Source organism: Xenopus laevis, chromosome 6S (assembly GCF_017654675.1).
Source record: "Xenopus laevis strain J_2021 chromosome 6S, Xenopus_laevis_v10.1, whole genome shotgun sequence".
Lineage (NCBI taxonomy): Eukaryota > Metazoa > Chordata > Amphibia > Anura > Pipidae > Xenopus > Xenopus laevis.
In genome coordinates, this window is record NC_054382.1 from 8,025,569 (window position 1) to 8,051,226 (window position 25,658).

Consider the following 25,658-nt stretch of genomic DNA (forward strand, 5'->3'; position numbering starts at 1 on the left):
TCATCTTATTATTCTGCTGTGGCTCTTTGATACCTTGGCAAAAAGAGATAACGATTTTAAGACTCATTGGCCAGGGTTCAGCAAGGTTTAAAGTACATAAAAACAAAACAAGAGCAAAGCAACCGGCCCTGGAAGAGCTGAGGTTTTGGAGTGATATCCAGGTATGCAAGGAGAAGTTGCCAGGCTTTAATGGCACAGCCAAAAGTTGCTGGCGAAAAATCCGCTGCATCTAAATATAATTTGGGTGCGCGTCAGAATAGTGGCGCGCATAGAAATTATCGCACATCAAAATGATTCAGATGCCCATTTACTTTAATGCATTTAGACAAGATAGGCACGCTTATCAAAAATTGTCGTGGGCATCGAAAATGACACTCGTCAAAATTATTTGCACGCCCATTGACTTTAATGCGTTTTGTCAATTTCGCTGTAAATTTGCGAATTTTTTGGGCGACACAAAATGGGACAAATTCGACCATCACTAATAACTAGTGACGGACAAATTTATTCACCAGTCATGGATTTGAGGTGAATTTATGCACTTCGCCACCCGCGAATGTTTTCGAAAAATTGCTGCAGAAATTCACTGTGGAAACATTTGCTGCAATAAAAAGAAGTTGTTGCACGTAAAAAAGTGTCATGCATCAAAATGATTTGGACGCCCATTGACTGTAATGCATTTGGACAAAAGAGTTGCACGTGTAAAAATTGTCGGTTGCATCAAAATTGACGCGTGTCAAAATTATTTTGATGCCCATTGACTTTATCTTGTTTTGCAAATTTTCCTCCAATTCATTAATTTTTTTCGGAGTTTCGCAAATTTTTCAGCGAATTGAAAAGGGACAGATTCATCCATCACTACACATAACACAGAACCAGGTGCTATAGCCACTACGTAAAAAATTAAATGTATTTTATATATAGAATTTACTGTACCAACCCAGAGGTTCAGCAGCCCTATAACAGTACTGATCCAGACCTTCAAAGTTGTCAACGCCAGTTCTCCATTCTGGCTCTTGTTAGGCCATCTTTTGTGTGCCAGGGGCACTGCACATGCTCAGTGAGCTCTGTTGTTGAAAAGCTAAACTTAGTGTAACACAGAAAGACTGACCATCTCTATGTTGCCCCCACAGGCATCACCTACTGATCTGGAACTGAGCAGAATGCAGCTACTGATGCCCAATGCCCTGTCAGTGGAATACATGGACCAGCCCTTCCAGAGACAGAGAGCCGTCAGCATGGTCAGCGTCCTCACTAACGCTCTGGAAGGTAACACAACTTCTGTTCTTTCTCTAGGAACTCAGATACTTATTAGATACGACATGCTGGTTGGACTGTGATCAAGGAGCAGTAATAAGTGGCCAACATTCCAGAGCTTTTGTTACAACAGCGCCACCTGCTGCTCATTTTCTGACCATTCTGACCAGCAAGTAGTCAGAAGAAGTTGTCAGGAGAAAGAAAGAGGCTGCTCTGATGTTCTTCTGCTTAGGAAAGATTTGAGAAAGTTTTCTAATTGTTTTCCTAAGCTGAAGAACATCAGAGCAGCCTCTTTCTTTCTCCTGACAACTTCTTCCTTGACTACTTGCTGGTCAGACTGGTGGGAAAATGACTAGCAGGTGGCGCTGTTGTAACAAAATCCATTCATATTAACAGTACATGTATTCTTAAATATCTTGGAATTAATAATAAAATAAATAATTAAAAATAAAATGATGAATGTACATTGCAAAAGTGCTTAGAATAACCTCCTCATCAATTTTTAATTCATTTATTTTAAAGCTTTACTTATCCTTTAAGTAATGTATTGTCAGTACCACCAATAGTCTCTTTATTTGTCACCCTTGTACCAATGAATCCCTCATTACCACCTCCCTTAGTAGTAATCTGTCTGCCTGGACACCAAAGAAACGTTTCCTTTGCTGATCATGGAATAGCCATTCCTCCAGTCTTTTCCCTATATTATATGGACAATCTATATATTTATGCATGTTGATCAAATGCCCTATAAGGTGGGCTTAGGGGGCTATAAACCCCCAATTGGGCATATTCTGTATATTTATTCTTTTTTATCTCAGAGCTTGAGGAATCCCGACAGAAGTGCCCCCCATGCTGGAACCATTTTGCCGAGAGGTACCTTATCTGGGATTGTAGTTCACTCTGGGTAGACATTAAGAATGGAGTGAAATTTGTGGTGATGGACCCATTCATTGACTTGACCATTACAATTTGCATTGTCCTCAACACACTGTTTATGGCGCTGGAGCACTACAAGATGACGCCAGAGTTTGAGCAAATGCTTTCTGTTGGAAACTATGTAAGTATCTTTATCATACTGCTGTCCAAATGACCCTAGCAACCCTAAATTGATTTGAATAAGAGACTAGGATAGTGCCTGAATAGGAAGATTTGTAGCAATAACAATAACAGATGTGTAGCCCTACAGAGAATGTATTTTTTAGATGGGGTCAGTGACCCCTATTTGAGAGCTGGAAAGAGTCAAAAGAAGAAGGCAAATAATTAAAAAAAACTATAGATAAAATAAAAAATGAAGGCCAATTGAAAAGTTGCTAAGAATTATCCATTATATACCTTACTAAGGGAATTATTTACTAAACTCTGAATGGCAAAACCCCCCCAAAAAATCGTTGTTTTTTTTTTACTATAAAATCCAAATTTTTAGTGGAAAAAAATTAAAATTTCAGGATTTATTATACCCTAAGGATGGAAAAAGTCAGAATCCAAAAATCGGCATCTCAAAGGGTACATATAAGTTAATCGGAGAAGTCCCAAAGACATTTTGATCTGTGCTGGGTTTCATGCAATAATCCGAAGATTTCGTGGTTTTTGGGCCAAAAATCAGGTGGAAAATTTGTTTATGATTCATTTTTTTTGGTGATTTTTACGGGTTTTTCCAGCAAAACAAAATTTTCAGGAAAGTGTATTAATAAATAAGGAGAAAATATTCCGATAAATTCGGACTTTGATAAATGGGCCTCCCCAAGTGTGAACAACCCCTTTAAGATCATTGGTCTTCTGAATGGATATGCAGATGGCACTCTGTCTCCATACATCCCTATACATTTTATTACATAAAATTACAGCTTTCATGTAATATTGGTTCTTTAAACATGGAAACGGGTTGTGGCCTGGACTGCAGGGAATAAAAAGGGAAATAATAAAATATCAAGAGGGCAGAGAGAGAGGCAGGCCACAGAGATTTCTTCCCTGTAGTCAGCAGTCACATTCCCCGTGCCCGTTAATTGGCATAAGTGAAATCCTATGAGGTTTGGTAATAGAACATACTTCGGAATGATCACGGAGCTGGCAGGGAGCAGCCGATTGTCCGCCCAAGTGCTCTCCAGCCCTATCAATTTCTTGCTCTTTCTGATAAAACTTGCAAAGCTGTCAGTGTGGGGAGTCCGAGGGCTTTAGGATTCTCACACCCTGGTGACTGCCCAGTCTCAGAGGATGCACTTTGTTTACTGTAATTGTAAATCTGCATTTATAACGCAGTGGATCGAAGGGCAGGTTTGTTATTGACAGTGCATTAGTCGGATGAGGAGAAATAAAAAGCTCAAAAGGACACACCACTTAACGTGTTCCAGGCAACATTTCAAAAGTTCACTTGAGAAGTTGTAGCTCCTGTGCCATGCTCTGGGTCTGCCTGTCTATATTTAGCTGATGAAGTTCCTGTGGGAGATGCCACATGTTACCAGGAATGACCAGGCAACAGAACAACAAGCATATTTAGGAAGGGGGGGGGGTCTAAAGGACCAGAACTTTGTTTCCCTCAGCCAATTAATATTATCTTTTTTTTGCACCCTGGAGGATGGCCCACCTGCATTTCTCTGGATGTTCAGCTACAGCTACGTTTCCAACATTGCTTTTATAGCCAAAGGCAATGGAGAGGCTGGGAATTAGAGTTTCCTAGTAAAAACAGATGGAAAATCCTTGGGAGAATCAATGTTAACCGAAATATAGTAGGAGTAGTACTGTCCTGGGGTGGTACAGTCTGTCCAAAAGAAAAACACTGACCTTGCAAATAATTGGTATAATCAGTACAGTATTTCCATGGATGGCCAGATTAATCAAAGAGGATCATTAATTTGAATTTTTAGTGGGGAAAAAAACCTCTAATGTTTTATGAATTATTATACCCCAAGGATGGAAAAAAATCTGAATCCAAAAATCCGGCATCTCAGACCTGCAGAGGTTGTATAGAAGTCAGTGGGAGAAGTCCCGAAGATCTCATGATCTGCGCTGGGTTTTGTGCAAAAATCCTGAAGATTTTGTGGTTTTCAGGCAAAGAACCGAAAAAAATCTGAGTTTTCAGGCAGAAAATTTTAAAAACTCCAAAAAGTTTTTTCCTGCACTGAAATTTTTCGGGAAAATGTATTGATAAATAAGGGGAAATAACTTGTGCGGATTTGGTCGGAGTATATTACAGAAAATAATGAGATACATTTGGATTTTGATAGACTCCTTTACCGGACACTGCCCTTGGTTGTCCACTTCCAACAACAGAATATTTGAAATGGAATTAGTTTTAATATCTGCAGACAGTCAGGTCACAAGCTGAGCTTCGGTGCAAAACTCTTGGCAGCACAAAACCCTGAGAGACGAGATACCAATGCACAATAAAGGGGATACCGTCGTCATAATAAAACCTTTAAACTCAACCCTGAAAGCAAAATGTTGCACGATTAAAGAAAAACATGACATGATTGAGGCTTGTGTTTGTAAAGGAGAAGGATGGGTTCACATGAGATTTTAATTGGCCTTTAAATGGGCACTAATCAGTATATTTCATTTTTCGTTGCAGGTTTTCACAGGCATATTCACAGCTGAAATGGTCTTCAAAATCATTGCCTTAGATCCGTACTATTATTTCCAGCAGGGCTGGAATATATTCGATAGCATCATTGTTAGCTTGAGTTTAATGGAATTATGCCTCGCTAGCATGGGAAATCTGTCTGTCCTTCGCTCCTTCAGATTGGTAATTGCTTTTAGCCTCCTTTTTCCCCAACACAGATGTTAAATGAGTGCATATTAGTTGTTGCATATGTTAAAAACATGATGATCAGTGTGATCTTTTTATAGAGGGTTACAATCACCCCTGGCCAAATTATCTATGGGGCTCCACAGGGCAATGGTTCTATGCATAAGAAAGATCAAGAATTGGACCTCACAGATTTATGCGGCAATTGTGGGGTAGTGTGTATAATTAAGCAATATGGCATTAGATGTACTTTATTATTGGGTTACTATTAAACAGGAGGTGATTGGGGGAATTCCCACTAACGTGTGTGTATTCATTTACAAAAGTTCTACAGAACCTCCTGATTGGCTTGTTCTGAGCATTATGTTCCATGAACACTATTATTATTGTTCATTATAAGTACTTAAAAATAAGTGAATGTAAAATTGATGAGGGTGCTATTCTAAGCATGTACATTCATTATTTTTATTTTTTTTATATTCCAAAATAATAAAGGATACATTTACTTTTAATAAAATGATTTTTTCCCAACAGCGCCACCTGTTGATCATTTTCTGACCATTCTGACCACCAAGAAGTCAAGGAAGAAGTTGTCAGGAGAAAGAAAGAGGCTGCTCTGATGTTCTTATGCTTAGGGAAAAAATTAGAAACCTTTCTTAAATCTTTCCTAAGCAGAAGAACATCAGAGCAGCCTCTTTCTTTCTCCTGACAACTTCTTCCTTGACTACTAGGTGGTCAGAATGGTCAGAAAATGACCAGCAGGCGGCGCTGTTGGGAAAAAAATTCATTCATATTAACAGTACATGTATCCTTTAATATCTTGGAATTTAAAAAAATTAATTCATTTACATTGCAAAAGTTCTTAGACTAGCAGCCTCATCAATTTACATTAATTTATTTTAAAGATTTATTTATCCTTTAATAGAGAATGGGGGTGTAAACATAAGGAGTCCGAAAACCGAAAGATATGACATTGAATATGTCTATAATCCATATTTCTTCAGGAAACACTAGTGTAGAAACCCTGCACCCTACAAAATGATTAGTTTTTTTATAGCTTTTACTTTTAGCCAACATTAAAAACTCAGTGGGATTTTCGTAGAGGTACTCACATTGAATATGCCCATAGGCCATAGCCTACATTTTTTGAGTAAGTCTTGGTGTAGATTGTAGAACCAATGTACCCTTCTCAATAATGTTTTTTTTTTAACAGCTCCGAGTCTTCAAATTAGCCAAGTCTTGGCCAACGTTAAACACTCTCATAAAAATCATCGGGAATTCAGTTGGTGCACTTGGAAACCTCACCCTTGTCTTGGCAATCATCGTCTTTATCTTCGCTGTGGTCGGAGTGCAGCTTTTTGGCCAGAATTACATGAAATGCGTCTGTAAGATCGACGCTGATTGTAAGCTCCCTCGCTGGCACATGAACGATTTCTTCCACTCTTTTCTTATCGTTTTCCGTGTTCTCTGCGGAGAATGGATAGAGACCATGTGGGATTGCATGGAGGTCGCCGAGCAACCCTTGTGCATTCTTGTCTTCATGCTGGTCATGGTCATTGGAAACCTTGTGGTAAGTTTGCTACATTTGACTTAAATAATCTTTTATCTGTGCTTCTCTGATGTTTACATGACAACACACTGCATGGCATATTAAACATCAATAGTATGGATAGGATAGGGCATCAGCTCATATATGGAATGTGCAACTGTACCCTGAAATTCTCTATACTTGTAGTTATACAATATTCCCATCAAAGTGTGCGACCAAACTTTTCATATCAGATTATTTTCATCATGTAGGAATTGGTCCAAGGGTGTAACTACAGAGGAAGCAGACCCTGCGGCTGCAGGAGGTATAGGGGTCACATGAGGAACTAAATAATGAGCAATTTCAACATATATTCATGGCCGGATTTACATAGTGGGTGCCCCTAGGCCCGCTGTCGTTCGTCACCCTGTCCCCTCCTTACCCTTCATTTTATTTGCTCAAATTATCATCATCGGGATGGCGGACAATGGGGCTCAATGGAAATTTAAAAAATATTGTATCCCCTGTGCATCCCCAGTGTTTCTGAACCAATGTGGGTTTGGTTGGGCAACATGCCACCCCCTAAAATCCTGCCGCCCTAGGCCCGGGCCTTGGTGGCTTCTCCACAAATCCGGGCCTGCATATATTGGTAAAAAAAGGACAACCTCTGGTTATGTTGGGGGCCCTAAAATTAATTTGCTGTGGGGCCCAGTAAAATCTAGTGCCACTAGGGTTGCCACCTTTTAATAAATGGTTGGGGCAGGAACAAAGGGCGGTCCATGATGTTATAGGGGGCGGGTCGTGACGTAGAAAGGGACGGGTCTGCCATAAAGGGGCAGAGCCATACATTCAATTGGCCAGAAGGCAGCAAAAAAGGTAAATTTTGAGCGGATTGGGGGCGGGCCGAGGGCTTTTGTTAGGAGTATTACAAATTTACCGGCAGCTACATTGCCAGTAAATTTGTAATACTGGCCCCAGCCTTGGCAGGTGTTTTACTGGCTAGGCTGGTAAAATACCGGCCGGGTAGCAACCCTAGGTGCCACTGAATTGGTCAGCACTGGAAAGTGCTTTGGTTATGCCCAAAAAGCCACAACTGTTCCGAGTCGGTTGTGCTTCGATATTTAAAACATATCGTGACTAGAGGGAAAGCTCAAATTATTTAGAATTGGCAGTTGCTGCTGTTAGACAATACAGCACTTGAACAGAAAACGAGATTTATTTCTTGGGAATATTCCTCAATAACTATATATTTGTTTACCGCCTCTTGGCAGCTAACATTTACAGATGTCATTTCTGTACTTATTAATGCCTGGGATCAATGAAAAGTATTTATTTATTTTCACAAACCACTTGCCCATTGGTGTCCTGATGTAAAGACGCAGCTTCCAAGCGACTTACATATCAGAAATTACGTCCTCCCCCTCCCCCGACCCCAAACACCCCCTTTCAGATCTGCTAATCCCACATCTCTCACCCCACCTCCCTGGGTTTTGTTCCTTTCTAAAATTGGCCGGCGAAACAGGGCTGATTGTTAGTCATAGGTAGAGCAAAAAATCATGTTCAATTAGTCAGTAGAATTTAGATTTAGCCCTCAATATGTTACCTGGAATATTATCAATCAGTCCTATTTGTACTTGGTTTGTCATATTGTGCCTTAGCTGCGCCAGTCCCTAAAGCCTCCCCATTGGAGTGCTGTGCAAAAGTGCAAGAGCAAAGCCATTCCTTTACCCAACTTCTCCTATCCCATTAGAGGGCAACTGAAAAATCAGGGAAAAATCTAATGTAGTTCTTTAACTGAAAAAAAAATCAAGTATTTGCTTATAAGAAAAGATATTACTGACAGGTTCTGCCTTGCGCTAAAGTGTCATTGTTCCTTTTTCCTTCTCCTAACGTCGTCGCAGTCTACAACACTCTTGGCTGTTAGATCCTCCTCTTATAATAAATCTACTATTGCTATTAATAGACCTTAATATACAGCACACCACTCCTGTTCTGCCACCTCTGTATTAGTCATAACTCTTTCTATCAGCCATCATTGGCTGCCTTAAAGGAGAACTAAAGCCTAACTAAAGAAGTAGCTAGAAATGTTGCACATTATGTTTTGTGCTTCTGTACCAGCCCAAGGCAACCACAGCCCTTTAGCAGTAAAGATCTGTGTCTCCAAAGATGCCCCAGTAGCTCCCCATCTTCTTTTCTGCTGATTCACTGCACATGCTCTGTGCTGCTGTCACTTACTGAGCTTAGGGACCCACTCACAATATACAGTACACATAGAATAGAAATGTCACAATATAAGGCTGATTAGTAATTAATACACATAATTACTACATGGCAGCACAGAAACCAGTGCAATTAGCATCAGAATTGAATAATCAGCAAATAATCAGCAAACCTGTAGCATCAGCTTATATTACAGCTTATATTACAATTAGTGACGAGCCCTAAGCTTAGCTTCTCAACAGCCAATCAGAGCCCACTGAGCATGTGAGTGTCACAGACACTTTCCAAGATGGTGACCCCCTGTGACAAGTTTGAAGTCCTGGATCATTGCTGCTATTGACAAGCTGAGAAATACATTAAAGGGATCCTGTCATCGGGAACACATGTTTTTTTCAAAACACATCAGTTAATAGTGCTACTCCAGCAGAATTCTGCACTGAAATACATTTTTCAAATGAGCAAACAGATTTTTTATATTTAATTTTGAAATCTGACATGGGGCAAGACATTTTGTCAATTTCCCAGCTGCCCCTGGTCATGTGACTTGTGTCTGCACTTTAGGAGAGAAATGCTTTCTGGCAGGCTGCTGTTTTTCCTTGTCAATGTAACTGAATGTGTCTCAGTGGGACATGGATTTTACTATTGAGTGCTGTTCTTAGATCTACCAGGCAGCTGTTATCTTGTGTTAGGGAGCAATCTGGTTACCTTCCCATTGTTCTTTTGTTTGGCTGCTGGGAGGGGGGGGAGGGAGGGGGTTGATATCACTCCAACTTGCAGTACAGCAGTAAAGAGTAATTGAAGTTTATCAGAGCACAAGTCACATGACTTGTGGCAGCTGGGAAATTGACAATATGTCTAGCCCCGTGTCAGATTTCAAGATTGAATATAAAAAATCTGTTTGCTCTTTTGAGAAATGGATTTCAGTGCAGAATTCTGCTGGAGCAGCACTATTAACTGATTCATTTTGATTTTTTTTTTTCCCCGACAGTATCCCTTTAAGGGGGTCTCCACCATTGCTAAACTACAACTCTCTGAATCTTCACCTAGTAGCTGCAGATGAGTCTGAATTTAAAGTTTAAATGAACTTACTGTATTTATGGGTGTTAAGCACAGTAAGAATGAGATGCCCACGTAAGTAAGCAGAAACAATGCACCTGATGTAGTATCGTATTAAGGACAAATCATGGTACTAATTACGTTTTCACCGTTTCATGTATAACAATTTTACCATCGCTGCATGACGGCAAACAGAGAATTAATTATCTTAATGGAGATAAATCTTTTATCCTTTCACCTTTGAATCATTACAGAAGCCCATTGTGATATCACTGCCCCACACTGACTATTTGTTACAGTTGCAGGTACATTTATTAGCAGTTAGGGCATATGTTTAGTACACGGTACAGCACATGAGTCACCCCCATAACAAACAAAGCTGGAGGCCACACTTTGTGACATTTCCCGGATTGCATTCGTTTTACAGCAGCGACAAACACTGATAACCGGATGCAATTTCTAGTAATTGTATAATAATCACTGAAAATCCATTACATTCTGCAAAGTATTTTCATAAGGGAAAGTATTTTCAGTCGTACAATTAAATCGTGCCATATAACACCACCCCCCGAGCACAAAATTAGGGGCTGCTGCCTCTGCCATTTAGACACATCACATTTACATTCTGCAGTTAATTTGGTCCTTGAAGTGAAACAACCGGAACCTGTGTACAGACAATAGGGAAAAAAAGCCGTGACTGTGTTAAAGGGGCACTGTCCTCAAGAAAGCAGTGTCATTTTTAGGAACAAAAAATATTGACTAATAATTTGAAGAGTTCTGATTACTTTGAAGATTTTCTAGTGAAGGGATCATGTCATTTTAAGCATTTAGTCTCCACGGCACAGATCCTATCTGATCCCCATTGTAAGCAGCAGTCCTGTCCTGCTTTATGGCAGCTGAGATTCTAGCTATCTGTATAACAGAACATTCTGTCCCAGTGGCTGCACAGATCCTATCTGATCCCCATTGTAAGCAACAGTCCTGTCCTGCTTTATGGCAGCTGAGATTCTAGCTATCTGTATAACAGAGCATTCTGTCCCAGTGGCTGCACAGATCCTCTCTGATCCCCATTGTAAACAGCAGTCCTGTACTGCTTTATGGCAGCTGAGATTCTAGTTATCTGTATAACAGAGCATTCTGTCCCAGTGACTGCACAGATCCTATCTGATCCCCATTCAAGCAGCAGTCCTGTCCTGCTTTATGGCAGCTGAGATTCTAGCTATCTGTATAACAGAACATTCTGTCCCAGTGGCTGCACAGATCCTCTCTGATCCCCATTGTAAACAGCAGTCCTGTACTGCTTTATGGCAGCTGAGATTCTCGTTATCTGTATAACAGAGCATTCTGTCCCAGTGGCTGCACAGATCCTATCTGATCCCCATTCAAGCAGCAGTCCTGTCCTACTTTATGGCAGCTGAGATTCTAGCTATCTGTATAACAGAGCATTCTGTCCTAGTGGTTGCACAGATCCTATCTGATCCCCATTCAAGCAGCAGTCCTGTCCTACTTTATGGCAGCTGAGATTCTAGCTATCTGTATAACAGAACATTCTGTCCCAGTGGCTGCACAGATCCTATCTGATCCCCATTCAAGCAGCAGTCCTGTCCTACTTTATGGCAGCTGAGATTCTAGCTATCTGTATAACAGAGCATTCTGTCCTAGTGGTTGCACAGATCCTATCTGATCCCCATTCACGCAGCAGTCCTGTCCTGCTTTATGGCAGCTGAGATTCTAGCTATCTGTATAACAGAGCATTCTGTCCTAGTGGTTGCACAGATCCTATCTGATCCCCATTACCGCTTTAACCATGAAACTGTTTTTATTATAATGTCAGTCATTCGATATCATTTATGGAATATCCGATGTATGAAAACTTTTGGGAAAGAAAATGAATCAACAGACCAAACAATAAAAAAAATCTTAAGGGAAATTGTGTTTATTAAGGTGAATGAGATTCAGAAAAAAAGCATGAATGAAAAAAATTGGATGAACTTTGATTTCTCTTGGTCAAATTCTTTGTAAATAATGTACATATTGTAATATAGTGTCATTTTGATATGCTTTGATTTTGTTATCATTTGTATTGTTTTTAATTTTAAATAAAAATCCCTATCTGATCCCCATTGTAAGCAGCAGTCCTGTCCTGCTTTATGGCAGCTGAGATTCTAGCTATCTGTATAACAGAGCATTCTGTCCCAGTGGCTGCACAGATCCTATCTGATCCCCATTCACGCAGCAGTCCTGTCCTGCTTTATGGCAGCTGAGATTCTAGCTATCTGTATAACAGAACATTCTGTTCCAGTGGCTGCACAGATCCTTTTTGATCCCCACTTTAACTTATTCTATTCTGCCATCAGTTTCTATTTGTATATTTCATGACTTTTGAATTTAGCCTGTAGTTTTGTGCTACAGATGCAGAAATGATCCTTTTACAGTAGAATAAATGTCACCTCCCCCCCCTTTTTACAGTTATATTTCCCCCAGTAACATCTTCAGGTTTTTAATTGTACGGCCTTTTACCCCATAAACCCTTTTTTAATTCTAATTTGTTTGCTGGAAATATGTTGGAATAAAGGATCACAATGTAAATTTGCTGCTCCGTCCCTGAGTATCAATCTGAACAAAAATGTAACCGTGCTTTACAGTTTGGTTTGGGAGCTCTGCACCCCGGCAATTTAGCGCACAATACCACAGATTAAGGCTTCACGGGGCACAATGCATTATGGATGAAAGGAGTCAGCGTGTGGCTTCCATTTTGAAACACTCCTCTTATTACCGTTTGTTCAATATGAATGCTCACTCCCACTCGCTCAGAGTGGCACCATACAAAAAAGAAATGTGTTCCGAGGCTGGTGGCTTGTTTCCTAGCACTGAATATGAGCGTTCAGAGAGCGTAAAATATATATATCGGTTTTTTTTCTCCAAATGTCTATTCTTGGCCAGGTCTATTTCTCATGTTTTTTTTTTTTTTTGTGCTTGAATAGACGCCAGTGAATTTACCTGACCGTATGTCAAATCCATCGAGTAGGTAAAAATTGTCTGGCTTTTCTGTATGAGAAGTCATAAAAGTATCATTCAATCTCGGGACAATTGCGGCTTTTTCTCCAGGCGTACTTTGTAGCAAAGGTTATCTGTGGTGTGTGTAATTGCAACAAGTGCGGCTCTTTTTTTCCACCCCCAACCTCTTTGTTTCCCTTTAAAAACAACAAAAAAAATAAAACAAGAGTCTTTTTTTTCCATTTGACAATGGAATCCGATATGACAACATGTGACCCTTATCGGAGGATTGAGTGATCAATTTTATCGATGTTTGCGGAGGAGAACAAATCAAGTTGTTTATTTTGAAAATTTCACAAAAAAAAAAAAAAAGTTGCTTGGTGTGAAGTACACGGAGAAATAAAACAGGCTCGGATCCTTCATTCCTGCGCTGAAATGTGCTGCCTGTGTCCAATCAATACAACGGAATCTGTGATTGTCTGAAGGAAATCAAAACACTGGAGAAATATACATTAACTGCTACATGGCTGGATTTCACAGACCCCTCTAGTGTCAGGAATAACTATTAAATATATGCTTAGGCATTGGCCTTAGTGATGTCAAGCTTGTCATGTGACTCGTTGAAACCTGTATATTATAAGAATCAACCCCACTGCTTTATAATATCATGAGAAATCCACCAGGAGTTCACTAGCACATTATTGGTTATTTATCTTCTATATCTGATTGTTACATAAAATATAACTCAGCCTGGAGCCTTGTGCCTTTATATGGCCACAGAACAACCCCTCAGTAACTTCTAATATCCTTATCATTTACAGTAGGGGGTACATTATCCCTTATAATACATGAGTGATACTCAGAGTTCCCTGTATAACTCAGCCTGCAGCCTTGTGCCTTTATATGGTCACAGAACAACCCCTCAGTAACTTCTAATATCCTTATCATTTACAGTAGGGGGTACATTATCCCTTATAATACATGAGTGATACTCAGAGTTCCCTGTATAACTCAGCCTGCAGCCTTGTGCCTTTATATGGTCACAGAACAACCCCTCAGTGACTTCTAATATCCTTATCATTTACAGTAGGGGGTATATTATTCCCTATAATACATGAGTGATACTCAGAGTTCCCTGTATAACTCAGCCTGCAGCCTTGTGTCTTTATATGGTCACAGAACCCCTCAGTGACTTCTAATATCCTTATCATTTACAGTAGGGGGTACATTATCCCTTATAATACATGAGTGATACTCAGAGTTCCCTGTATAACTCAGCCTGCAGCCTTGTGCCTTTATATGGTCACAGAACAACCCCTCAGTGACTTCTAATATCCTTATCATTTACAGTAGGGGGTACATTATCCCTTATAATACATGAGTGATACTCAGAGTTCCCTGTATAACTCAGCCTGCAGCCTTGTGCCTTTATATGGTCACAGAACCCCTCAGTGACTTCTAATATCCTTATCATTTACAGTAGGGGGTATATTATCCCTTATAATAAATGAGTGATACTCAGAGTTCCCTGTATAACTCAACCTGCAGCCTTGTGCCTTTATATGGTCACAGAACCCCCCAGAGATGTCTAATATTGAGCATACATGCTACTTGAAGCTTCTTTATGATGCTGAACTATTCAACTGCTGTCTGTCTATTTTTCTTCCTGATTCACGAATGTCGCTCACAGGGTTTATCATATATACATATATACAGTATATACAGTAAGTTTGAGGGTATATTTTACTGTGTTTAAGAGAGGGAGATGTCATGTTGAAAGTTTTTTCAGCAAGTTATGATTATTTTCCAATAAAACGTCATTGTTGCCGCTGTGATGTCATTAATGTCCATGTTGTTGCCCTTTACAGGTGCTTAACCTTTTCCTGGCGTTACTGCTGAGCTCTTTCAGCTCAGATAACCTGTCGGCCCCAGACGAGGACGGGGAAATGAACAACCTGCAGATCGCCATTGCACGCATCCAGCGAGGAATCCGTTTAGTGAAAAATGCCATAGTGGACTTCTTTTGTAACTTATTCACCAAGCCCGATAAATCGGTGCAGGCCTTTAAATCCAACCTTTCGACCAAAAACCAAAATATCAACAACATCAACCTGAACAATCACATTAACATGTCCAACACCTGCAAGGACGATTTCCGGGAAGGGATTAGCACCAACGGGGGCATTTCCAAAAGTGGGGAAAAGTACGTGGTCAGCGAGAGCGAAGACTACATGGCCAATCCTCGTCTGTCCCTCTGTGTGCCCATTGCCTTGGGGGAGTCTGATATTGAGTTTCATGAGGAAGATGAACTGAGCATTTTCACCGATGTCGAGATCGTCAAAGAGGTAAGTTCCATTGCTTTGGTACCTTCCTGCTGGCTGCCCCAAGGACTTATCAGTGGGCGAGGGTCGTGGCACATCACAGAGTACTGTGGGGATCTATAGGCATGACCAATAGGCTTATGTTTTCATTTGGGAGTATTAATAGGTATGTTCTTTAGACGTGTATTCAATGCATTGCATATACATTTATTAATTCAGCTCTTCCCTGTAGGTCTAAACCCAAGTTACGTGTTGCTGTGCAGTAGAACCCACTACATAGAAACACAGAGAAGCCTTTATGGGGACACATCTAAGATATACTGTACCAAAAGATTTTTATTGCCCCCAGATTTATCAAGAGCTCTATTGACCTTTATGGATTAGTGCTATGCATCTGACCCTAACCCAACCTTGACCCAGCCCAGCTGCAATGACTTACTGTAGAATCCTGCAGCAGGTCGGGTACCCCACGGGTAACCCGCAAAAAAGTGGGTACCCTGCAGGATGAGGGTAGGATTTTCAGGTGCGGGTATAGATGCGAGTCTGCGGTTTGGTGGTTGGGTTGCAGGTCTCATCTAAATTTCTTATCTTATGTTATATTGTCTATATTTTGGTCCTTTTGCAAAAATTTCTGTCCCCGCCCACTTTTGATGATGTCACTTCCGGTTTGCAACAACACCACTTCCTGTTTAATAGTGGTCAGCGGATTTGGTTGTGGATAAGGCAGTTGCGGGTCAGGATTGGGTAGTGGATCAAAGTGGGTGTAAGACGTGCCGGGAGATTGCCGAAACCCATTACCTTGTGACATCACGTAAAGGCGCCGAATTTGAATTCTTGTCGCCAAAACACCTTTATATGGCCAGTCCTCCATTTTGTGAGTGCCCAAGCTGGTTTCAGTTTACTGTTCCTGCCGAAGCGTTGATATTGTGATTTGTATTCTGGTTTTTTGCTCCTGCCTGATTTCTGACTCTGATTCTTGCTGCCTGCCTTGACCTATTGCCTGATTCTCGACCACGTCTTGTCTTATCCTGCCGGTACCTCATTTACGGACATTTTATTATACGCACTTTCCTTGTTGGTTTCCGCAGCTGTAAGCCCGGGGCCCCAAAAGGGGGTTGGTGAACACCGGAAGCCACAGGGATTCCCTGTGCATGAGAGTGTACCCATCATCGTTCAAGGTTCCTGAGAACAAGAACGTTACAGTTGTTCAATATGTGGGTTGCGGTTCGGGTCGCAGACTGCAAGTTTGGGTCCATTCAGGACTGTAACTTACTATATATATATACCTGCACCCCACCTGTCCATTTCTGGTCTCACTAAAGAGGCTGGCACAAATATATAAAATAAATGTGTTGGGGGGGATGAAATGGGAAAGTAAGTTGAGAGGGCTTGGGCAGCATATTAACAACATGGGAAGGTGGGGCTCTGGGCCTGCTATGCACCCAAAAAGTTTAAAAGCCTTCTCAAATCTGCCAACCTGTGGGTTTTGGGCCAGTTTGCATACAATTAGCAAGAAGAAAACTGGCACTCAGAGCTCAATGCATGCGGGCAAAGCCCTGCGTGTTTATTGCAACGTTACTTTTCGAGGGCGTGCCCCTTTGTCAGACCCCTTGACTCCAAATAGGTTTGAGGTGGTCCCCATAGGCTAAAACAGCAATTCGGCAGGTTTAAGGTGGTGAACGGTTGAAGTCGAATTTTTAAAGAGACAATACATGATAAATTTCGAAATTCTAATCGAATTTGGCTGATTTCCTAGTCAAAGTACACAAAAATTAGCTTGAAATGTAAATTTATTTCATTCAAATTTTCTTTTTGACCTTTGATAAATCTGCCCCTAAGTCATGACCCATGTCAGATTTCAAAATTAAATATAAAAAAAAACCTGTTTGCTCTTTTGAGAAACGGATTTCAGTGCAGAATTCTGCTGGAGCAGCACTATTAACCAGGTCTGAGAATTAAAATAGGCCCTGGCATTTCAGGTACACAGAGGCCCACCCAGTCCCCACCAGCCCACTAAATAGTCACTTTCTATGGCACCTTATAGCAGCCCCTCTGGCATTTGCCAGAACCCACAGATTGCTAGTCCGGGCCTGCTATTAACTGATGCTTTTTGAAAAAAAAACAATTTTTCCCATCACAGTATCTCTTTAAGCTAAGGGGGCATGAGCAAATGTTGGAAGTCAAAGTGGGGCTTAAAGAGAAAGAGTGTGATAACTATAGTGTTAAAGGCTCAGGGTCTTTTAGAACCAAAAACACAAATTGGTGTTCAGTAGTTGAACTCGTGGCTTCAGGACTTCAACTTTGCCTCCTTTCATGACTTTGAGTCTTTTCGCTGCTTTGGGACTTCGGCTATTTTCGTGACTTCGGCTCTTTTCGCCGCTTTCAGGGTTCGGCTGTTTTCGTGACTTTAGGTCTTTTCGCTGCTTTGGGACTTTGGCTTAGGCTGTTTTTGTGACTTCGGGTCTTTTCGAAGCTTCGGGAGTTCGGCTGTTTTCGTGATTTCGGGTCCTTTGGCTGTTCGGCTTTTCCACATTTCGGCTGTTCGGGACTTTGAAAATGGCCGCAGGCTTCGGCGCTCGCAAAGGGGGCCCGGCTCTTTCAAAAGTGCAGCACTACCGGGCCCCCCTTCATGCCTGGGCTTGGGACACTTGTCCCCCCTGTCTCCCCCTGATGGTGGCCCCGACTATATCCCCTTGCTCCCAAGGCACATGGTTCTGCTTATCTCTAGTTCCGTCCCTGGGATCTCTCAGTACTCGTGTAACTGGGATCACCATGATAAGAACACAGCCAATTGTCAGAATTAAATATGATTCTGTTTCAAACAATTCCCCCCTGTTAGATCAAAATCCAGGAATATTCCATCACTGTATCCTAATCCTGGCACTGACATTTCCTATTGTGATCCCTGTTAGACTAGAAGTGGCTCAACAGATATTTCCTTTATGAAATGCCTCTAATAACTGACATTACAGCAGCTTGACTGATACATATTTTAGCAGTAAAAGATCTGGTAAAATCATCCTGTTGTTGTGCCCAGTATGCCAAGGCCATTTAGCACTGGATTCAGCAATGCCCCATTAGTATGAATAAAGGGGAACTTTGCTGTTTCCTAATTTGGCAAATTCCTCTTCTTCCTCACAGCCGGTGTGCCGTTTCATTCCTGATATCTTCCCGTCAGCTGCCTCGTTGGTTGTATCTAAAACAAATGAGAGTAAACATGCTTTGCGTGGGCTTTATACGGGCGGCTAAATTAAGCTGCAGAAATGTATTGATTTTATTTTGGGCCCTGTGTTTCTGCCAAATCAAGTCGCCGGTGCTGTATCCTAGTTGTCTGCTGTCATCGACACTTTCCAAATGCTGGTAGGGGATTATGGGTGTTGTAGTTTGCTAAAAGAATTTTGGAGCTGGGGTGTTGGTACAATTTATAACTAAATACGGTGGTTTGGATGTAAAAATATCATCTCAGCGTTAGTGAGGAGCGAATCTGTCCCATTTCACGAAATGCATTGAAGTAAATTTTTACGCCTCAAATAAAGTCAATAGGCATTTTTCCTTACGGAGACTTTTTTTGTCCTAATACATTAAAGTCAATAGGCGTTTTTTCTTATAATAAATTCCTCCAGCCGGATATGGGCCTGTACTATTCATATCAGAGAATAATTCCAGCCTGCCTTATTATATATAGACAGAGTTTTCATCAAAAGACCATTTATTTGCACTGATATGGGATAGCAGTTCCACAGCACAGCACCTGCCGTCCTTATCTCTGTCTTATTCCCTTTGTGTCAGACAATATTGTTCTTTTGATTGATAATAAAACTGATTCATGTCTACACGTACCTCAACCTTCTGCCAATGTGGGAGACTTCCATAGTATTGGTTTGTCGCAAAAGAAAAGTAAGGTATTGAAACATGCTGCTTTTATATGGGTAAATGGAGCTGAAAGTGGGGGGTAGTAATTTATTTGGCAGCCATGGATTCGCTGTGAAATTCCAAATTTCGCCATGTGCAAATGTTTCCGCAAAGCTGCGGTTTAAATTTGCTGCAGGAAAAATTTGCCGCAAAAAACACGCCCATTGACTTTAATGTATTTAGAGAAAAAAGTCACCATAAGAAAAAAGCCCATTGATTAATACATTAGGACAAAAGAAGTCGCCATAAGAAAAAATGCCCATTGACTTTCATGTATTAGGACAAAAGAAGTCGCCATAAGAAAATACGCCCATTGACTTTAATTTATTTGGAGAAAAAAGTTGCCATAAGAAAAAACACCCATTGACTTTAATGTATTTGGAGAAAAAAGTCGCCATAAGAAAAAAAAAGGCCATTGACTAATACATTAGGACAAAAGAAGTCGCCATACAAAAAAACGGCCATTGACTTTAATGCATATGGACAAAAAAGTCGCCATAAGAAAAAAATGCCCATTGACTTATACATAAGGACAAAAAAGTCGCCATAAGAAAAAACGCCCATTGACTACAATGTGTTTTGCAAAACGGGACAGATTAGCTCATCTATAATGGTGGGGAAATATCTGGATTGAATTTTTTTTAAAAATCTAGGAGGGCACCACATGCCATGAATTTACCCCTGCCTGCCCTGGCATGTACAGGACTCTCAACTGTCAGTTCTAAAGTACGAATGCCAAAAATTCAGAAAAATTTGAGTTCTTTTTTTACTATAAAATCCGAAATTTTTCAAATTTTATTATACCCCGATAATGGAAGAATCCGAAAATCTGGAATCCCAAACCTGCCGAGGTTGTAAATAAGTCAATAAGAGAAGATATCCTGATCTGTGCTGGTTTTTTTGCAATAATCCAGAGATTTCGTGGTTTTCGGGAAAAAAATTTGAAAAAAACAGTTTTCGGGCAGAAAATCTGAAAAATTTACAATCTGATTTTCGTTCTAGTTTTTTCCTGCACAGGAAATTTTAGGAAAAATGTATTGTTACATAAGGGAAAAAACCCGCGCGGATTTGTTCGGAGAAGTTTTCAGAAAATACTCAATATTTTCATGTTTTGATAAATAACCCCCATAGTGATATCATTGTGGTACCCATGGCCGTGCCAGTTAGTTATCACTTTTTAGAGTTGATTTTCTTGGTTGAATAGAGGTGAGATGGCTCAAGAATACCTAAATTCCTTTTGGGCAGTGTTGGCTGAATGCATGGTCCCACCATGGCTTCCAACCTTCTGTCCTCAGGTTTTGGGGACGGCTGGGAGTTGATGTTTAGCAACAACTGGGGGCAACAGGTTGAATAACTCATCTCTGTAGTGTTTTGATAGATAGGCTACATGTTGCCTAGGGTTCCTTCCATGTACCTTGCCTGATAGCTATTTGCACGGGTCACCTTTCCCCCCTCGTGCCAACACTTCCCTATCTTCCCCATGACAGATGTTGCTGTAGGACGCGAGTGCATGGCTGATGGCTTCTGACAGCGATGATAGGTCCCCTTCCATCACCTACTTCTCCATGTCACTCATATTCTGTATTTCATTAGGATTTCATCACATCAGGGTGCAAAGTCTGCCATGGGGGATCCACTAGTTAGAACTTCAAAGGGAAACTTCACTGTTAGTTTTACCAGTCTGTTCCCCTGGGAGTAGTCCTCCAACAGGAGATATTTTAGTGCAGTGCCTAATAAATACACTATATATATATATATCTCCTATATCCTATATCCATATATATTTACACACATACTCATGCTCTACTATTTAAAGGGAACTTTTACTATTACTATGATACAGACAGTGATCTTCTGCAGCCTCTCTTGTACAACAAGGCCAATACCCTGGCAGAGGGGCCTTCAGTTTCCCACTATATAAGGGGCTCACACCCTATTTCTTATTTAACTGTCCCAATGTCTGACAGAGTGAGACTCATGAAACAGAATGAGCGTCACACCACAGAAGGATATTATTGTGGCTGCAACAAAGCTGGTCACTAATCCACCATAATAAATCAGTCGTACCAGGTACCAGCCAAGGCAGCGTCCTGAAAATAGGAAGCATATTACGGCCACTAGTAGAATTTAAAGAAACTATGTCCTATTAATAAGTGAGTATTTTCTACCAATTAGAGCAAAGCAGCAGTAAGAGAAGACAGTGCAGTAGAGTAACAATTCATAGCAGTGTTGCCCAAACTACAGCCCTTTAATTGTTGTTGAAGTACAACTCATGCTCAAACAACTAAAGACTGTAAGGGGTATTGCATACCTCCCAATTGTCCAGTTTTTCACTGGACTGTCCCTGATTGTTACTGAAATGGCCCGACTTTCTCTTTGATCTCCAGCTCTGAACAGCCAGAAAAACATACAAAGTTTCTAACTTATTGTGCTTTTGGCAGAGAGCCCAGAACAGTAACAATTTAAGATAAGCAAAGAAACAAGTGTAACAATTTAAAATAAGCAGGTCTCTTGGGGAAACTGACTTGCAGTTTAAAGGGCAACTCACCTTATTAGCAAAACTGTAACAACACAGAAAAATTTGTAAAATGAACATGGTAATTTTGTCCCTATATCTATTTTCAAAATGTTGGGAGGTATGGTGTTGGGAGCTGTAGTTTAACAACTCTACCTTCAGTGTCTTAAACAGAAGAGGCGGGGCTTCTCCTATGTAGTATGTGCTGATAGAGGGTCTATTGTGTCAGCACTGGGACACTTTCTGGGGGTGTATACAGTATATACAGGCAGATACAAGCTGTGTTGGAACCTGTGGAAGAACTGCACCTACAACACTCCATGAATACATTTATTTCACATCTAAACTCAGATATTTTTGGCTTGGTGGTTTAACATTTTACAAGATATATTGGCTTCTTTCACAGCATAATTCTCTTTCAGCCTTGCTGTACTTATCTCTGAATTTCATCTCTTTCCTTTCTTATTAAACCTTTCCAGCTTAATACGTGCCTTGTAACTTGAAACAAGACATGACAATGCACTTGTTATACTGCTGAATTGTACCTGTAGAAAGGCTGCTGCTGCATTTCATGGGTTAATGTTTACTTTGATGGATAGTGACGGACAGGTAGATACATACCTAGACAGATACCAGGACACCGTGTTGAAATATTTCAGTGTATGCATGTATAAGCGCATGTTCAAAATAAATCCCCACCTATGAGTTATAAGGATATTAGAAATCACTGAGAGTTCTGTAACCATATAAAGGCATAAGGCTGCAGGCTGAGTTATACAGGGAACTCTGAGTATCACTCATGTATTATAAGGGATAATGTACCCCCTACTGTAAATGATAAGGATATTAGAAATCACTGAGGGGTTGTTCTGTGACCATATAAAGGCACAAGGCTGCAGGCTGAGTTATACAGGGAACTCTGAGTATCACTCATGTATTATAAGGGATAATGTACCCCCTACTGTAAATGATAAGGATATTAGAAGTCACTGAGGGGTTGTTCTGTGACCATATAAAGACACAAGGCTGCAGGCTGAGTTATACAGGGAACTCTGAGTATCACTCATGTATTATAAGGGATAATGTACCCCCTACTGTAAATGATAAGGATATTAGAAATCACTGAGGGGTTGTTCTGTGACCATATAAACGCACAAGGCTGCAGGCTGAGTTATACAGGGAACTCTGAGTATCACTCATGTATTATAAGGGATAATGTACCCCCTACTGTAAATGATAAGGATATTAGAAGTCACTGAGGGGTTGTTCTGTGACCATATAAAGGCACAAGGCTGCAGGCTGAGTTATACAGGGAACTCTGAGTATCACTCATGTATTATAAGGGATAATGTACCCCCTACTGTAAATGATAAGGATATTAGAAGTCACTGAGGAAATCTGTGACCACATAAAGGCATGTAGAGGAGCTACTCAGTGAATTCATATATCCCTATATTTGCAATAGAAGTTACATTCTATGTTTTATACAACAGAGTATATTATATTCTATAAAACACAACAAGGATATAATGCAAAGCATAAAGAATCAAATATTGTTTAAAAATACGTTATTCCATTCATCTATTACCATTCAAAAATGTGCTAGACACTTAAAGGAGAAGGAACGGCTTGGTGCACTTCGGGGTGCCAAATGTTAGACACCCCCAAGTGATTGTATTGACTTACCTGAAACTCCCGGCCGGTGCTCCTATCAGTAGAAAACTGCACCGGCCCGGGGTTATACCAGTGAGCACTACGGAGCGATCCTTTTCCGTCTTCCTCTGTCTTCGCGTGGCTGCACATGCACAGTAGAGTGAAAAGCCGAACTTTAACTAAAAAGTCGCTATTTCATTCAACTGCGCATGTGTCTGGGAAATTTGACGAAAGAAGAAGCCAGAAGAGGATCGCTCCGTGGTGCTCACTGGTATAACCCCGGGCCGGTGACGTTTTCTGCTGATAGGAGCACCGGCCCAAGGTTTCAGGTAAGTCAATACAAACACCTAACATTTGGCACCCCCAAGTGCCCCAAGCCTTTCCTTCTCCTTTAAAGGTACGCTCTTGAATGTAGAACTGTCCTTTGCAATTTCTTCTTCTCCAGCCAAGCTCAGTACTAAGTAGACCCTTGTGTACTGTCTGTGTATGCAAATATATTTAAAAAAATCAGCCTCAGACACAAATATGCATTCAGGCATTGCCCGTGCCGACCACCCCTTGGAAACAAGCGTTGAAAGCTGTGGAACATTCCTCTTCTAATATTAAGTGTCAGAGTAAAGCCATGTAATCCCTACTTCCTCTGTCACCTTTAAACACATTGCCGAGTACAAATAGCAGCAGCCACAACACACTGAACTACTGCAACTAGGACAATAGAAATGTACGGAGACAAAATGATTTTTTTTTCTTGATTTTTAATCTATAAATATAAATCTATAATCAATACATTTTTTCTTTTTTTCCACAAAAAAATGCTTTTTTTTGCCAAACTATTTTGTTGTATCTCAAATGGCAAAATGGCATTATAACCTACGGTTTCACGCCTGCTGAGGATGCTGGGAAGCTTTCCATGTCGTCCTAAATCACCCAGTAGAATCAAGAACTTTGTGGTGCCAAGTTCCTCTGATAACGTTTGAGGGAAGGAACATTCAGTTGTATGAAGATGTTGGCATTCCCTACTGTGTCTCTGTTATGTTTTGGGTAGCCTACAGGCCATTTGTATAAACACCACAGTCTCTTTCATGGTCAGACTTACCGGAGCGTCAGAACATGACCCTACTGAAGTCATAGGTATCTGAAGCATTCCCTGCCAGAAATGTCTCTGTGTTCAAGGGGAGTCATGGCATATGGCCAGAACATGAAGTCACACTAATGTGTGACAAACTACATTTTGAAAGACATATGTGGGGACCATTTCTAGGCAAAGGCTACGACAGAACACATGACAAATCATTAGGTCAGGACAGGCAGTGATGGAAAGAAGGTTAGGAAATGGGCAATAGGGAGCTGCTATCTGGTTACCTTCCCATTGTTCTAATGTTAGGCTGCTGGGGGTAAAGGAAGGGGTTGATATCTCTACAACTTGCAGTACAGCAGTAAAGAGTGACTGAAGTTTATCAGAGCCCTAGTCACATGACTGGGGGCAGCTGGGAAACTGACAATATGTCTAGCCCCATATCAAATTTCTGAATTAAATAAAAAAAAATCTCTTTGCTCTTTTAAGAAATGGATTTCAGTACAGAATTCTACTGGAGCAGCACTATTAACTGATGCATTTTGAAAAAAAAAAAAAACTCCCATGGTAATATCCCTTTAACATGCTCTCAGCAAGTTAGAATGGGAAGAGCCCAGAAAGAGGGACCCCCTAATTGTTCCAGGTGGCATGGGCTGTCTGCGTGTGAGTACCCTTGGCTGTTTGTGGAATGGTTTTGGGTTGTAACTAAACTGGTTCTGTTGACTACATTCTTGTACAGTCTTGTATTTCCTATATTTACTGGAAGCCTTCTGCTTTAAATGTCTGTGTTATTCAGCGTGCAGCGCCTTTGTGCTACATCTCTGAGCTTTCACTTTTGAGTCAGCGCATAAAATACATTTTTGCATCTCAGTCATTAAGGATAAAGTGGCCATATGATATTTATAGGTCAGGGCGACCTGTTTTTAAGGCCCAGAACACCAGGAGTGACATTAACAGATCATTTAAATACTACTCTTCCCTGTTAGAAACTGCGGTTGACTTAATGAAACCTGGAATGGGCTTCATAGGCCGGGGGAATTGTGATGTGAGGGTGCAGAATGACTAATGACCCTTCCATGTGCTGATATTAAATACATCTAACAGAGTGCATTTATTTTATTAGTCATATTGTGCAAACATATTACAATAAAGGCGTACAGAGGATATCTGCAAGCTTTGTTTGCCTTCCTTTGGATACATTTGTAGAGAGGCTGCGGAAGGCCAGAAGTCGAACTTAATGGTTTACTTGGCAACGCAAAGCAGAGTTAATGAAACAGTGCGGCATCTTTCACTGCTGTGATGAAACTCAGATATGTCTAGGGGATCTTTTATCATGCACCCCTAACATTTCTACCCAACTGTAAAAAATCATCATCATAAAG

The 25,658-nt window shown here is 40.7% G+C and overlaps 1 protein-coding gene across 8 annotated transcripts in view; it reads left to right on the forward strand.

Moving 5' to 3' along the window:
- The window catches only part of LOC108719816 (sodium channel protein type 5 subunit alpha), a 239,232-nt gene that overhangs the window by 152,369 nt on the left and 61,205 nt on the right, over positions 1–25,658 (forward strand). For all 8 annotated transcript variants that reach the window (XM_041567344.1, XM_041567343.1, XM_041567342.1 and 5 more), the window contains exons 13-17: positions 1,134–1,269; positions 2,076–2,314; positions 4,823–4,996; positions 6,213–6,569; positions 14,669–15,145. In XM_041567344.1, coding sequence (XP_041423278.1) covers positions 1,134–1,269; positions 2,076–2,314; positions 4,823–4,996; positions 6,213–6,569; positions 14,669–15,145 — 1,383 coding nt within the window. The remainder of the gene's footprint in view (positions 1–1,133; positions 1,270–2,075; positions 2,315–4,822; positions 4,997–6,212; positions 6,570–14,668; positions 15,146–25,658) is intronic.